At 39.3% G+C, this 16,209-nt stretch overlaps 1 protein-coding gene across 10 annotated transcripts in view; it reads left to right on the plus strand.

Annotated features, from left to right (window-relative positions):
* The window catches only part of COL15A1 (collagen type XV alpha 1 chain), a 130,897-nt gene that overhangs the window by 52,623 nt on the left and 62,065 nt on the right, over positions 1–16,209 (plus strand). For 8 of the 10 annotated variants that reach the window (XM_071450263.1, XM_071450281.1, XM_071450290.1 and 5 more), the window contains 7 exons: positions 147–209; positions 3,809–3,886; positions 5,505–5,567; positions 7,344–7,469; positions 11,112–11,174; positions 13,255–13,290; positions 14,315–14,467. In XM_071450263.1, the coding sequence (XP_071306364.1) occupies positions 147–209; positions 3,809–3,886; positions 5,505–5,567; positions 7,344–7,469; positions 11,112–11,174; positions 13,255–13,290; positions 14,315–14,467 (582 nt within the window). The remainder of the gene's footprint in view (positions 1–146; positions 210–3,808; positions 3,887–5,504; positions 5,568–7,343; positions 7,470–11,111; positions 11,175–13,254; positions 13,291–14,314; positions 14,468–16,209) is intronic. The other 2 variants (XM_071450273.1, XM_071450314.1) reach the window with 1 other exon arrangement.

Genomic DNA, 16,209 nt, shown 5'->3' on the forward strand with positions numbered 1-16,209 from the left:
CAAGTCTCTCTTACTTCCTCCCACTGTACAAACCAAGAGTTAGAAAGAACCTAGCACCATTAAATCCAGCATCTGCTGCTAAGTGTACAGCCTGTTCAACCTACATGAAAGAAAATGTCTAATTAAAAAAAAAAAATTCCTTTTAGGGCAAAAATGGATCTCAGGGGTTGCCAGGACAGAAAGGAAAAGCAGGCCCAAAAGGTGAAAAGGTATGTGTCCTGTTAATCCCCAGCAATCAATCAGATACAGTTTATTCTTAGATATGTATTAATTTGGTATAGTCTGAGAGAGGCATAAAATATGGAATCACAGGAAGAATTTAAACATCCTACTGTTCATTCATGAATGGCTGGATGACACCACACCAGAATAAGTATTTTTCAAGGATGTGAATAAACTTCAGCAGTAGAAAAAGTTGGGCTTTCACAGAAGAGCTGAGGAAGATATATTGAACACTTAATAAAGAAAAGGCAGTTGTTGTGTATAACTGCTCTGGGCAACTTACTCTACTGGGTAAGTGATTTAACAGAGGCAGTATAATCATATTACCCTTAGGAAATGAACATAATTGAAATAAGACTTAAACCATCTGAAGTAACAGCTTGTATCTCTTCTGAGATGAAGTGAGATGTAATGGATTATTAAAGTACATGTTGTACACAAAATTGACATACAGATAGTAAGTCCAAGTGTCCAATTATAATTCCTTTCATCTGTTTAACAAAACAACACAGACTTCATAAATTCACAAACATGACCCATATAAATCTCATCTATTCAGATTAGTTTGAAATTGTCCAGAATCATTTCAAAGGTAAAATTACTCTCCAGTACAGGAATCAGGTAAGGAGATTGCATGGCAACCCCCTATCTCTATGTCTAGCTGTAATAGAAATTTGTTGAGCAGAGTGTTCTCATAAACTGTAGAGAAGTGAAAGCATGTGGGGCAGTCAGGGAGCATCTCAGGTACATCATGATGGAGACACTCTTGCTCTCCTCTGGGACCTGTCTCAGGTACGTGTTCACAAAACCAGGCAGTGTGGGAGACAAACAGGAGGACTTACAAGTCCATGCACAGTCACAGGGCTACCACCTCTCAGAGATTCCAGAGACATGGTGGGATCACTCACAACAGGAGTGCTACAGTGTATAGATACAGGCCCTTCAGGAAAGATAGGCTGGGAAGGCAGATTATCATTAAAACACTCTGTCAGTTGTCAGCAGGCATCACAGGCACATAAATGTCGTTTGACAGTTAGCTTTTTAGGTTTCTTGCAAATCTGCTTTGGTCCTTCTTGTGACCAAAGTTATTTCTAGGGTACTTGGTGCTGACATAAATAATTCATCTGTAGGAAACCATAAAATCAGACAGGATTCTTTTAATGAAAACAAAGCAAATGGAAAAAATGCCAAGATTATTTTGCAGCTGCTATGGCGGCAGCTTCTGTTGGGTGACCATTCCAATCTTCAGCAACAAGTGCTACACCTACACTGGCTAATGGAACAGGCCCAGGAACTGATTTGCTGATGGTTCAGACTTGCAGGCATGGTCCCTGACAATGTTTTGGCTTGTATCAAATAAACCTCACTCAGACAATGCTCAGGCCATCAGTTGTTAACTACTCCCATCACGCTGCAAGATGAGACTGAGCATAGGCTCTGTACTCCTCCAGTGCCATCCCAGTAAGCTTTTAATTTTCAAATACTCATGCTGATGGAATTCAGTGTATGTCTAAAGTTATTTAATGCAAAATGTACAAAAAAACGTGCTCAAAATACTAGCTTTGAACATGTAGGGCTAAAAGGAGTCCCAGAGTCAAGTACCTAAGGATTGTGGGCTCAGCCAGTCTGTTCCAGCTGACCTCACAACCAAAGGCCATCCAGCCTAAGTTTATTGATCAGAATAGCCATCAGAAGGAGAAAATTCTAGCAGCAGGAGAAGCAGCTTAGCTGTAGAGAGCAAAAGTTATATTGGAAAGGAAAATACTCCAATGGTCTTTTCCTGATTACTTTTATGTCTACTTTAGTAAAGACCTCTTAAGCTTAGTTTTTCATTTAAAAATTGGATGAAGATTTTCAAGGGACACTTCAAAGAGACACTGTGAAGTTAGCAAAAGAGTGCTAAAAATCCTAATGATACATTCAAGAGCACTGAGGAAAGCCGACCGCTTCATATGCAGAGCTTCGTCTTGGAAATACTTTAAACAGACAATTCTTGCAGTAAAAACAGGACAAACAAGACACTGTTCTGATCCTCTTATACATATATGAATTATTTTTAAGTTATCAGCTGTTCAGCAAATTGTTTCAATATCCTAATGAGTATGATTTCCTAGGCCTGGCTGTGTGGGTGGAGTGACCAAAACTTAAAGAATACACAAAAATTCATAACTGTTATGCTGTCTAAAGACAGTCAGCACCTTTTCCAGTATAACAATATCTAAATTTCAGGAACAGTAGTAGGATCCACCTTCCTCTTTCTGGTTCTTCTAACTGAAAACGGAAAGCCAAGAATGATGGGGCACTACTTATCAGTGGAGAATGGGGAGCTGCTGTCACTTTTCCACCATGGTCAATGTTCTTTGTAGAAATACAGACATGAGATGCTCCTTGGGAATGGATACAGTCAGGCTTCCTAAAAATGACCATGACCCAAATGTGATATCTGAGGTTTTTTCTTCCTTGCAGTGCACACAAAGTGGAAGAAATTGCATGAAAGCAAGCACCAAACAAGCACTGCCAGGAACTAATGTAATAGTCATTGGAAAAAAACAAGGATGTTTTAAAATGAATGAAGAGCATCTGTAACTGAACATGCTGGCAGACAGTGAAAATAGCCCCAAATTAATTAAACACACTCTCTCTGAATATGACTGAAGTATCACTATAGGAACCATTTGACAAAGCTGCAGGGAACAAAGAACTGAATGAATACATTTATCTAATGAACTCTCAAACATAAAGAGCAAGTGAGCAAGACACAGTTAAAAGTCAGTGTTGCCTGCTATGTAATCAAATATGTGAATTTATAGAACACAGTTTAAATGCTCATAAGCCCAGACAGCAAATTGGCAGGTTAGAGGGTAAAGCACAGATCAGTGGAGGCAAAACCTCAACTCTTGGCTCGAGTGAAAAATACTGGACTTGAGCAGAAAAATTATTAAAAGTCACAAACATCTTAAGCCGAAACAATTCAAACTAACTTCACCAAAATGTCAGAGATGATGTAAGAAAGACAAATTATAAGAAATGGTAGTAATTATGAGGAAAATGACACATATTTGAACAGCAACTTTCATTGTGTTGGCAGTAGATAAAGGTCAACACACAGAAGAAAAATCATGTTGTGGTAATATTGAAAAAAGCATTAGAGAGGTTACCAATAAAATCAAGACATTTACAGATTGAATATCATGGTGTGACCACACTGACTACATTTTTTTCTGGTTTGGTTTGGTTTTTCATTGGTTTTTTTTTTTTTGGTGGGGTGAGGGTTCATATATAATATGCCCTAAAAATGCAAGATCCACAGTTAAACCTCATTCTGGCAAGACATATGTACTGCCTAACGCTGTTAATGCTGCTTGTACATTTTCAAATTCATTGCAGAAGTTAGAAAAGGAAGAGTTCTTTCTTCCATTGCCAATGTGAACATTGTGTTCCTTGGGAGCTTGTCTTAGAAATGAATGAAGTCCTACCCTGCTCATAAGCAGCCACTCTGTGACTGGAAATCCATTGAGATTGTAGCTAGTGCTTATAGTCTTTATATGGTTAAATCCTTGCTGACTTATGTTAATTCCCTTTTCAGGGTGATCCTGGTGAGGGATTGCCAGGATCCCCTGGACGACCAGGACCTCCAGGACCATCTGCTCCTTCCAGAGGATTAGTGAGTATTTGGAGCTCTCTGTTAATGAGCTCAGCTTGCCACAGAGAACTCCAGAACTAAACAGGAGGTTTTCTCTGGGAAAGTAGCCTGACAGCCACAGAGATAATCATGTTTTCTAAAACATTCATGCAGAAATGCAAATAAATGTCTGACTGAAGTGTAAGCTACATAAACACCCAGTATTCACTTTTTAAAACATCAGTGGATGTGTGTGTTCTCCTGTGGAAAAGCAACAATATATGGGAGAACACAAAAATTTCCATGAAAAGGCATTCTAAACTTAAATTATTAATTTCTTCCTGCTACGGAACAGAGAAGTGATTTGACAGTCAGTTATGTTTGCTGTCATTAAATACTAGAACACATACTAACATGATGGCAGTGTTTGTATTTTGAGTGCTTAGTACTCAGGCAATGTTAAAGAATGAGTTTCAGATCCATCTCACTGCAGTACTTGGACTTTTCTCACTATATCTATGAGGATACATGTGCATGCAGCTAAGGACGGAATCTGGCCTGAATTTTAGGTTCATGGTGTGAGAGCTGATTTTATGCTTAGACATAGTTCACCACTGACACCAGTGGAAATCCTGGACTTTTACACAAAACCATCTGTCACACTGGATATCATGAGTGTTTACCAAGAGAGTTTGAAACATATTCCACTAGCCAAAATGGATTATATGCTCCCCTGATTTTGGTCTGCTAAATTAAGCCAATACATTTCTGCAGCATAAAAACAGATTAACTGTGTTCTGCTGCATTACTGAGCCTGCCCTGCTGCTTCAGGAGACCAGCAGGGCAGCTCCAAATCCCTAGGACAAGGTGCTCCAGGCCAAAAGTTTTACCCAGTCAAAGGTCACTTCTACAAATATAGCAGGGAACACAGCCTTTCCTTCCTTGTTCTCTGTGACAGCAAGTTTCAAGGCCTTTTATTCTGTAGTGAGGTGGAAGAAGTCTCAGTGCAGCCAAGGAATGCATCCTTAATTCCCAAGCATTTGAAACATTCGCTTTGGTACTATGATAATTTATTCAGGTAATACTTCTCTCGGTGCTTTTCTTTGTAGTCTGCAAAATGTACACAGCTATGAAACTCACCAAGGACTAAACGCTAAGGTGTTTTTTCAACAGAAGGTCTTAGAAATGGCTTTGGTATATTGATTTCTCCTTATAAAAGTCATCTTTTTAATTCCAGTTGTAGTAATCTCAAAATTGGGCTTTTTAAAGGAGGGAAGCATTGTAGGAAACAGGGGTTATTTGTAAGATCTGCATTTTAGGATATTCTTAATGTTGACAGGTACTGTTGAAGTTAAAATTTGTCTGAGATATTATTTCAGTTCACTTAAACATTCTCATGGCATGTGTGTCCTGCAGGACAGTTATCACTGTGCTCATAGAGCACCTGCAGGTAAGTACAGTGCTCTGTGACTACAAAAGAAGATGGTATGAAACACCAGAAACAGAAGTGAAATGTTTTTGTTGTATTATAATTTATTTTACCAGTGACAGACTGCTGTAAGGATATTGATGATAGCTGTATTTTCAGTTAATGTCAAGTGATATTTCCATTTGTCATCTTTAGAAGCAGTAATTTAAAATGGAATTCTCCTAATTTCAGAATAGACTGGAACCTGAAGAATCAGGTTCTGGAGATACTGACAGAGAGACTGAGATTTTAAGGGTAAGCAAATATTGATATTTTTCATGATAAAGAGCTTTATTTTACTCATGCAGGTTGTAGAATTTTTCATAATGCAAGTTTTATACATGCTTAATTTACAGTATCTAGAAAGGAGTTGTAGGGTTTCATTTCAAGGTCAGAAAAGGCCTAAATGCTTGTGAGTGGGGAAGAAATATGAGACAGGAGGCGGCCACCAAAGAAATATTGCAGGAGGACTTTTCAAAATGAGAAAATGCTTTTAATCTGACTATGAGAAGACAGTAAAGAGGAGACAGATGGGAATCATAGGTTCATGGAATCATAGAAAGGCATAAATGACATCTTATTCCATGCCATGGGCAGGGAAACCTTGCACCAGACCAGGTTGCTCAGGGCCCCATCCAACCTGGCCTTGAACATTTCCAGGGATGGGGCATCCACAGCTTCTCTGGGCAACCTGTGCCAGCGCCTCACCACCCTCAGAGTAAAGAATTTCTTCCTAATGTCTAATCTAAATGTACCCTCTGTCAGATTGAAGCCATCACCCCCTATCCTGTTACCATAGACCCTTGTAAACAGCCCCTGTCCTGCTCTCTACCAAGCCTCTTTTAGTCAGTGGAAGGCATTATATGGCCCTAGTCTTTGCTTTTTTCAATATAGAGTATCTGTTCTAAAAAAAAATAAGTGTATCTGTATGAAATGCTTTATGGTGCAGCTTTCTGGTGAACTGAACAGCAGTAACACTGCAGCTTTCTGAGTTCATTATGGTTCCTATGAACTCCAGAATGCTCTAGCACACTGGAGGCCTCTACTTTGTAGCACAACTAGAGGTATTTTTCATTCTCTCAGACTGGTTTCTGCCTCAGGAGTCCTCTTCTGTTTCTTTCTTTTTACTCAGAAGTGCTTACTACCCAAGGCCCTTCAGGAGTCAGTTGCCACATGCTGAAAGTTAGCAATCTTGCCTAATTTAGGAGCCTCTTCAGATACCTTTTGTAGGTGACAAGACAGGTGAGTGCACTGCAGAAGGCTCTGTTCAGTGCACTGAAAATCCAAGATAAGCCTCTTCCAGATAGAATCCTGTACATGGCCTCAAGTCAGAATTAAAGATTTCCTGACTTATAGTGCCATGGCCCAAAACTTCAAGCTCTCTGTCTCTGCCTGCTAATGCAACCAGTAACACAGATGAACTTGGACATGGGAGGAAATATTTGCAAACGTACTGTTCCTCCTAAAATAACATTTCCCTCATTTTATTCCATTTGTTTAATTTAAATACCTCTGCTCATGTCCATGCAGGATAGATCTTTAGAGTGGAGGCCAGTTTTACAGCACTAAGCAGGTCTGGACCATGAGTAGGGATTCTCAGTGCTCCAGCAATAACATGGACAAACCCTATGAAATGGTAGAGGAGAAACAACCAACCATTTCCCTCTGTACAATGATGGTTTCTTTATGGTTAAGTCTCTTATCATTAGATCGATCCTTGGGATATGTCTGAGATCTCTATTGGGTTACAGAGAGCTGACACCATTACTTTTTGTTTTAAATGTTTCTATTTCAATGCTATGAGGTGGCAGAGTTCAGAGAGCACAGGTGAGGGAGGTCAGTGTGACCCTATGTAAGGGCATATCTGTGAAACCAAAATTGGTTCTCAGTGAAGCAGAATGTGGGTGGAAACCCCAGCTGAGCTTTATGGCTTTATGAGCCTGAAAAGTCTATGTGAGCTTTTTCCTGTTCCACATATATAGAAATGAACCAGGCTAGGATAATTTCTAACACTCCTGCTGATTTATCCAGGGTCTTCCGGGGCCACCAGGTCCTCCAGGACTGCCTGGTCTTCCAGGAAACCCAGCACCTGATTCAGGTGTAGGACCTCCTGGGTCATCAGGAGAAGATGGAGGTTCTGGGGAACCAGGCCCTGAAGTGAGTACCCTTTTGTGCACAAAGCTTGAATCTTATGCAAATTTATACAAAAAAAAAAAAAGTCTTGTTAACCAAAGCACAGCACTAATGTACATTTGACAGACAGATACTGGTGAATCTGGGCCAAAATAAATAAAAATTAAGAATGCTTTTGCTTTCAGGAAAATAAAGTTTGCTAAATTACTTACATAATCTTTAGGGAGTTTATAAAATAAACTGAATTTTCCTCTTTCCTCTTCTATCCTTCTCTTCAGCTAGGTAGAAACACTTATTCCTCATGTGAAATACAATTTTACTGTAAAAAATGTTGCTAAAGTCTGACTTGCAAATAAATTCTCAGTAAAGTGTTTTTTCAGTGAAGAAAATAATGTTTTTTAGCATTGAACAGCTTTAAACATCCTCTCTGGAATGATGAGATTAGCTCAGCTGTTTGGAGCATGGTGCTAATAAAGCCAAGGTTGTGGGTCTGATCTCTGTGCTGTCCATTCATCTAAGAGCTGCACTCGATGATCCTTTCCAATTCAGAACAATCTCTGTTTCCATAAATTTACTAATATAGTTCCCTTATTCCCTATCAACCATCTGCCAGCAGCAGTTGTTCTCAGGAAAAGATTTTTCCTGTCCATCACAGAGCCCTCAAAGTGAGTAACCATTTCTGTACCTGACAAGGTGTCATTAGCATATATCAAGGAAGTGTACAGGTGACAAGTGTTAAAAAGATCTCACTATTTCTCAGCTCTCTTGGAGGGGTTTTTTTTTGAGGATAACCAAGTTGGGAGTTGATACAAAATCTAAAAAGTGTTTGGCCATCCAGGTGGAAAGCAGCATCTTTTGTGCAGAAAGAAATTTAGGCACCTGAAAGTCTTTAATATGGGATTCAAGAGTCAAGTGCATGGGAAGCCAAGGAAATCCATTATTCTCTGCATCTACTGATTGTTATATGGATGGCAGTATAAAATAAAAAAGTCTAAAATGCTGACCAGATTTCATCTAATTGCTAAACTCCCAACAGCACTCTTTTTATTTTCTGAATCCAAGACGGATCAATTTGTATTGAGGATTACAAATGTAATTTTAAGAAAATGCGTTATCAGGTCTTACGAAGAAGACAGTTACCCTAATGTTTCATTTACTGCGTTTGATAAAGTGCAGTATTAGATTAAAAGATTCTCTATAACAGCTTCTTTGCAATTCAAACTGTACCTTCAACTTTCATGACTGTGGCTATTTCCATATCCTTAGAACATGAAGTAATTCAAATGGTCTAGGAAATAGTACTAAAATTTGCCATAAAAGAATAATGTAAAAAGGAATTAAAAGAAAATGGAGAAATAAGTATTGATTCATTTTTTTATTTTTAAAAATGAGTGTATTCCCTCTTGTGTAATTTGGGATTTCACAGGCAATAGCATGAACTACTCGTAGACAGTCAATTTTCTGGTGCAACAGAAATCATTGTTTCAGGATAGTTCCTGGGAAACGTATCTGTTAAAAAAAGTAGAAGCTAAATGTTAATAAGACTACTAAAGAACACTTTCAGAAGAATCAATCCAGGACAAATCTGCAGGCTACTAAAGGAAAACTCCAAATATTAAGAACACAGACCCATGCATTCCCACAATTTCAGATGACCCAAGAAACTGTCATTCTGCTATTCAAAGATTTGCACACATTTGCACACTCCGAATAAATGAAGTGAGCTCAATTCGCAACAGAAATGTTTTGGTTGGGGATCCTCATTAAGTACCACACTAACACATTTGTGTTATTAAGGGTTTTCAGCTGTGAATTCTAATTCCAGAAGATCAGCCAATCGCTTGAAGTTGGGGACGAGCTTAAGTCCTTGCTAAATCAAGAACTTTGTGATGTAGCACCTCTTCTCTCTACAAACATGTCTTAGAAATGTTTCAGTAAAGTCTGCATTTTATAATGGGAAATACCCCCACACAAACTCCTTCACAATGCATTTCATACTGATATGGTATTGATCTGATTAAATACACATTTTCTAAATGCTACATGAAGTTAAATTGACTCATAGCATTGTATAGGGACAGTTTCTATCATAATTTTTTGTTTGAGATAGCTCACAAATGCATTAATATACCCTGATGAGAATAACAAATGTCCCAGCGTTGCCTGCAAGCTACACAAGAGAGACTGTTCTAAAGCTCTTGAGGAAATTAGCAATTTTAGCATAATGAAGCCTAAAATTGCTAAGCACTAGAGTGGAAGTAATCAGTAAACTTTAGAATAGTTATTGTTCTTAGCTCAACCTCTTTTCTTATTCTCCTCTGTCTATGTAATCATGCCAAAATACAATATGAAAATGTTTGAAACATACTGAAAATATTTCTGATTATTCTCAATATTAAAAAAATCCATTACTTAGTCTATGACTTACAGTGCATCTAAAGAGCAAAAGCAGGGTGGGGGGGACAGAGAGAGCCAGAAAAATGAGGCTTTGTGATAATTCTGAAAACATCAGAGGGAAACAATGCTTTCTATCTGCTTTGCTAGCCATTTATATCCTTCCCCAAAACAGATGAATAAATAAATATTATTAAAGATCCCCAGAGGCCAGAATACACTGTTGTAAACGTAGTCAAAGGCTTTCAAGCTCAATTTTAAAAATGTGGTCTGTGAAATATGCCTGTTACATTTCATGCATGTCTTGTTACTGTGGGCTGGACTTCAATATATGTACAGATTTATTGGTTGATCCTACAAACCAGTTTCCCAGCCTGCTTGCTCACTCAAATGCATGCAGGATAAAAGTCATGGATACAACACCAGAAAATGGGAGGAGAACTTAATATACACTTTTCAAGGCAAAACTAAAGTGAGGTGTCATGAACAACATGAGCACCATCAACCAAAGCAAAGTGGCGGCACCTTTTCTTCTGCAGAAGGACTCTTTAGGAACACTGCTCCTGAAAGTGTAGGAATGCGGCTCCAGGCTCAGCTACCCAGGGACACCTGGCAAAGTGAGTCTGAATAATCCAAGTGCCTATTCAGACTGCCCCATGTGGGGAGCTGAGGCCCAGCCTCAATGTTCCCGAGGGAGGATATCACTGGAGTTTTATGGATCAAGACCTCTGTCAGCCTACAGGCTTTTCTGTTTGCAGTGACAGCACAGAAGTCTCCTGTTTGACACCATTCCCTCCATATCACAACTGCCTTTAGCGATTCTACCACACAGAAACCCTGGCGTTGATTTTGTCAATACCAAAGTTTCCTCAGCTGGGTCTCATCTGGCACTGACATTGCCAAAAGTGTAGATAACTGAGGTGCCTGGGGATTTCAACCCCATCGTGTCTTTTACAGTATTGTCAAAACCTGCTTGGATAGCACCATAATCTCTCATGCTAAGGTTATATTTACAATATGCTGGGGTTTATTTTTGTTAATAATTTATGATTGTTGTATATAGTTTTCTATTAAAATACATTAAAATATTGGTTTGATACAAAGCCAAACTCTCAGAAGAAAGAAATAAAAGTGTTAAAGCTTAGTGGTGGGAGGTACTACACATTACTCTTTCATTATGCTGTATCATCAGTTCGTCCCTAATACTTAAACACATGTTCTAGAAATCAAGCTCTCAAGTGGCACCTGCTTTAGATTTACTGTCATCTACAGGGCCCTCAAGGTCCTCCTGGCTGTGACGGAGTGGCTGGCCCACCAGGATGGAAGGGAGAAAAGGTGAGTTAAATGTCTGTCCTGCTCCTACTTCAGTGCAAAATCTTTGTCAATTCTAGGCTGTAAGAATCATAAGCAGTTGTTCCTGCAACACAATAGCATCTGGCTTCAGTATTTTTTAATGGAATCCAGATACTAATGGCTTATTAGAACACATCTCAAAAGGCATATTCAGAAATCCAGAATTTCCTATTGGCTAGTGTCTTGTTTTCTGAAGCATGCAATATTTGATATGCAGTATGAACTACTCTGTTGTGATTTGCCACTCAAAAACCAGTAGTGACTGGGCTCAGACAGGTGAATCTGGAGGGGGAAAGGGAGAGCTCCAGTTAGCCCAGCCTGGCACAGAGTGACAGCACATTATATGACAGGGGAAAAGAGTCTGAAGGAGCACAGACCATTTAAATTGGCAAACAAGAGACAAAATCATGGCCTACACTGGCTGGGCACCATATGCCCACCAGTGAAAAGCTGATGGGTCAAGATAGGGACAGAAAGATCACTCAGCAATTACTGTCACATGCAAAACAGGCTTGACTTGGGGAAATTATTATAATCCATTGCTTATCAAAACATCATTTGAGCACCATTTTTTATACCCCACTTCAAGAAGGACGTGAAGAAAACTAAGACAAAGACTACAAGACAATTTCATCCTCTAGTGAGCTTCAACAGCACACCTTACGCACAAGAAATTGAAAGTAAATTCCCAAGTGTACATTTTAAGCTCACACACTGTAACAGAAATGAAAAGGCAAGTCTTAAATGGCCAGAATATTGATTTATTTTTATCTCTGGAGGCTGGAGGTTCTGAGTTGTGATATCAAAAGTCTGAGGCTGGTAAAAGTGCAGCACACTTGGGAACCAGCAGCAATCCAGAAAGTGCGGTATGTGCATTGCAAAGCAGGCACCTGAAACCCGTGTCCATTGTAATCAGTCGTGTGTGTTTTACATGGGGGAGCCTAAGAACAGAAAGAAGTCTAGCTGAAGTAAACAGAACATGAATCACATACTATAGGAGGAGATTGATGGGGAAAGAGAAGCAATTTAAGAGAAATTAAATTTCTTTTAAAATCATAATCATCTAAAAAAAGGGCTGCAATATTTTGCCTCACTGAGTCTGTTTGCTGCATTCTGTATATTTGATAAAAGTTCCATTAGAATTGAAGCACTATGTGTCTGCATCTGTTCAATACAAATAGGACTATTTTTTAATTTTTACTACTTTTTTTCTGAAAGCCTTTATATTGTAGTATCTGTTTTGTTCTTTATTCGAAATTAATCCAGAGAAGATAACAAGAAAGAAACAACAGGATGCACTGAAAGTAAATTAAGTTTGTTCATTGAGTGACATTCAACATGGAGTTTAGCCATTGCTTTTAGGAAAAAAAAAAAAGATCATGTTGCTCCTGGTGCTTACTCATTTTTTTTCAGACTTTACTCAAGAAATATTTCTGCTGAGTGAGTAAAGACAGGAGCTTGCCAACATAAAAATTATTCCACTAGATCCAGAGAAATTCTGAAAATAATTATTAGCATGCATTGTCTTTCTGTCTATTCTGTGTAATAGAAATGGAAAAAAAAACAGTAGGCAAGTAAGGTATATAAAAGCAAATATTGATGAAATCTTGATTGCAACAGAGGATCTTTAAAATATTCCTAGTCATCACATCCTGTTTTTAGAAGGGTGACCTGTACAACTTGAGCAGGACCAGTTTCCATTTCTGTTATAGCCCATAAGAATTTTGGCATTTATGTTCAGAAGCAGGAGGATGTGACCTGCAATGTTTAATTCTCTGTGCTTCAAACCCTTAAAATCTGCAGCAATAATTGAAATACAATATTGAGTCCAGTCAGCATACCGGACCAGAGCTATCAATGTGTTATTGTAACACCTGAATTACAGATTGTTTACTTTTTAACTGAGAGGTCTGAGGTTTCAGATAAAGGGCTCCATGTAAAGGACATCAAATTAAACAGCACAGAAATCTGTGGGCATTTGTATTAAGGAAAAATACCATGAATGTGCTTTTGTTGCATGATAGCCTTATTCTAAGTATGCACAATTTATTTTCTTTTACAGGGTGATCAAGGTCTACCTGGTTCTGCTGGTCCAAAGGTAACAAAAAAGTGTCTTTATAGAATGACAGTATCACTATGATACAGCACATTACTGAAAAATCTTGGAGACTCTTACTGTGTAACCTAAGTTTCTCAGTTGGCCAGCATGCTTCCCTATGAAGTGTCCTGTAATCAGGTAACCTTGGCTGGACATGGCTCTATCACCCCTTTCCAAATGGGACTGGGGAGAGAGAATAAGACAGAAAGCAACTTGTAGGTTGAGATAAAGTGGTGTTCACTAAAACAAAAAGAAAGTGAAAATTTCCATGTGCATAAGCAAAGAGAAAAAAAATTTAATCTCTACTTCCCATCAGCGAGTAATATTCAGCCACTTCCTGGGAAGTTGCTCTGGAAGGCAAATACTATAAAACAACAAATGCCCCCCATTCCTCCTCTCTCCCATAGATTTTATATCTGAGCTGACATCATATGGTACAGAATACCCCTTTGGTTAATTTGGGTCAGCTATTTTTGCTTAGTTGTGTCCCCTTCCAGGGTATTGCCCACTCCCAGCCCACTTGATGGGAGGAGGGGTTGAGAGAATTGTTAAAGAGACAGTGCTGATGGTGTGCCGGTGCTGCTCAGCAGCAGACAAAACACTGGTATATTATCAACACTTTTCCAGCTACCAATGCAAAGCACAGCACTGTGAGGGCTGCTGGGGGGAAAACAAACTCCAACTCAACCAGAACCAATACACATGATCAGAAGGTTGAGAGAGGGAATGCTCCCTCTCTACTCTGCCCTCATGAGAACTCACCTGGAGAGGTGTGCCCACCTCTGGGACCCCCAGCACAAGAAAGGCATGCACCTGTTGGAACAAGTCCAGGGGAGAGCCATGAACATGATCGGTGGATGACCTCTTCCTGGGGATGTTCAAGGCCATATTGGATGTGGTTTTGAGCTACCTGGTCTAGTGGAAGATGTCCCTGCCCATGGCAGAGGGATTGAAACTGTGAAACTACTTATTTGCCTCTGCTTAGACATATTCAATATATCAACAGTCGGAATTTTTATTTTAGGGTGATACTGGAGTCGCTGGATCAATAGGCCCCAAAGGAGAAGCTGGCCCTATTGGGTCTCCTGGAAAACCTGGACCACCTGGACCGCCTGGGCCTCCTGGACCCCCTGGACCTCCTGGACCACCAGGACTAAGTTACAGCTTGGGCTTTGAGGTATTTTGCTATTCTGAAGTTTGTTGTAAGTTTGGATATATTTCCTGCAGAAGAAAGACAGTGTGATCACCTGTATATTTCACAGGTATTTAAGTCTGAATTGAGAACAAAGTAATTTGTTCTACATTGAAATTTGCCAAGGAGTATAAATACAGAGACACATATTGCTTATTTCTGACCTCATGGTCTGTTTTACTTAGGACAAAAATGTTCTATTTAAAATATAAAATTGCAGATGTTACTTTTTCTACTTCTGAGAATAATACCTTCATCACTTAAAAATATGAGATCGGGCCAGCTCAAGATGATCTTTACATATCATTTGAGAACTGCTCATTTGGATAATGTTGTTGGAGCAGAAAGTGGTTTTGCAGTAAAGAAAGGCAAGGGAAGAACACTCAGTCAGGTTCAAGAATTAGAGCTGCCGCATTACCATCTTTGTGAAGAGAGGCCAAGAAAGTGCCACTATCAATTCATATTTGTGTCTTCACTTTTTTCTTCCTTATTTTCCATGCATTTTTCAATTCTAATTTACCTGTGTGGCTCAGCAAAGTCTTTCTAGAGTTTTTTATGTCATGGGATATAATCGAATTGGCACGGGAACTCAGGGTAGCCTCATCAGAGAAGTAAGAATGTTTGACCAAAATTACTGGCCCTCTGTCGAGCAGCAGCAAAGTGGTGGTGTTTAAAAGATACCAGTTTTCCTACACATTTCTCTTAGTATCTACTCCAACTCTTTTGTATTTTTCTTTTCTTTACAGATACTTTGAGGTGCCACAGATGTGACCACCAGTGCTTGTTTAGAGACCTAATTTGCTTTCTGATATCTGACTAAAGAATATTGTACTATATACACTACTGGTTTATAATCTCACTGATGTCAGAGAAATTCAATGGACAAAATCTCTCTATCAGTTCACAAGTTCTTAATTGCCAGCACTGAAATTGTTAGCAAGAAGCAGCTTGAAGTCTAAGTAAACAGTCCTTTACCTTGTCTTAGGCACACTACACTGGTACACAGTCTCCCCTGAATAAATATCTAGGTGTCTCAGAATGAGTTAAGGACCACTGGCAAGTCACAGCTTCATCCCAGGCCTGGTCTGAGTTTTAGCCCAGAATGATAGCTTCTCTGACTTAGAGTCATCTTCTGTGACCTCTGAGGACCCATTCTTTAAGAGATTCTCCACTTTTCACCATTAGCACTATTGGAGTAAAAGGCAATGTGCCCTTATTATGTCACCAAAGAGTCCTCCTGCAATTATGTGCTGAGGATCAAGCTCTGCCACTTTTAAAACCCAAGTCTCAGAGGAGAAAACTTAGCAGATGAGCAGGAAAGGGTGAAAACTGAGAGTCCCCACTTTTATGGATGCAAATGCAGAAGGATTTGATCCCTAACTGCAGAAACAGTATCTTGACCGGCTTCATCTTGAACTTTATGTAGTCCAAACAAAATTGGTATGATTGTCATTTCCCTAAGAGGAATACTACTTTAAACAGGTTTGCTAGCTGTAGCTGATCTTTTGGATGCCCACCCCTGCCATCTGTTGAGGCAGCACCATGGTCTGCCAGTTTATTAGGGTGACACTACCTTTTGGTTGGCAGTCTGTTTATTGCAGTAAGGCTGTTTCTGCAAAATACTCCTGTTAGCACTTGTTAACATCTGTGATCAGCTATGTGCAAAAACCAAATGGCATGGTGTTTGCTGGCACTTATGCTTGCCAAAAGAACAGTTTGAGCTGCAG

Source organism: Agelaius tricolor, unplaced genomic scaffold, assembly GCF_023055355.1.
Source record: "Agelaius tricolor isolate 1412-34295 unplaced genomic scaffold, bAgeTri1.0.p SCAF_2, whole genome shotgun sequence".
In the NCBI taxonomy this organism is placed as follows: domain Eukaryota; kingdom Metazoa; phylum Chordata; class Aves; order Passeriformes; family Icteridae; genus Agelaius; species Agelaius tricolor.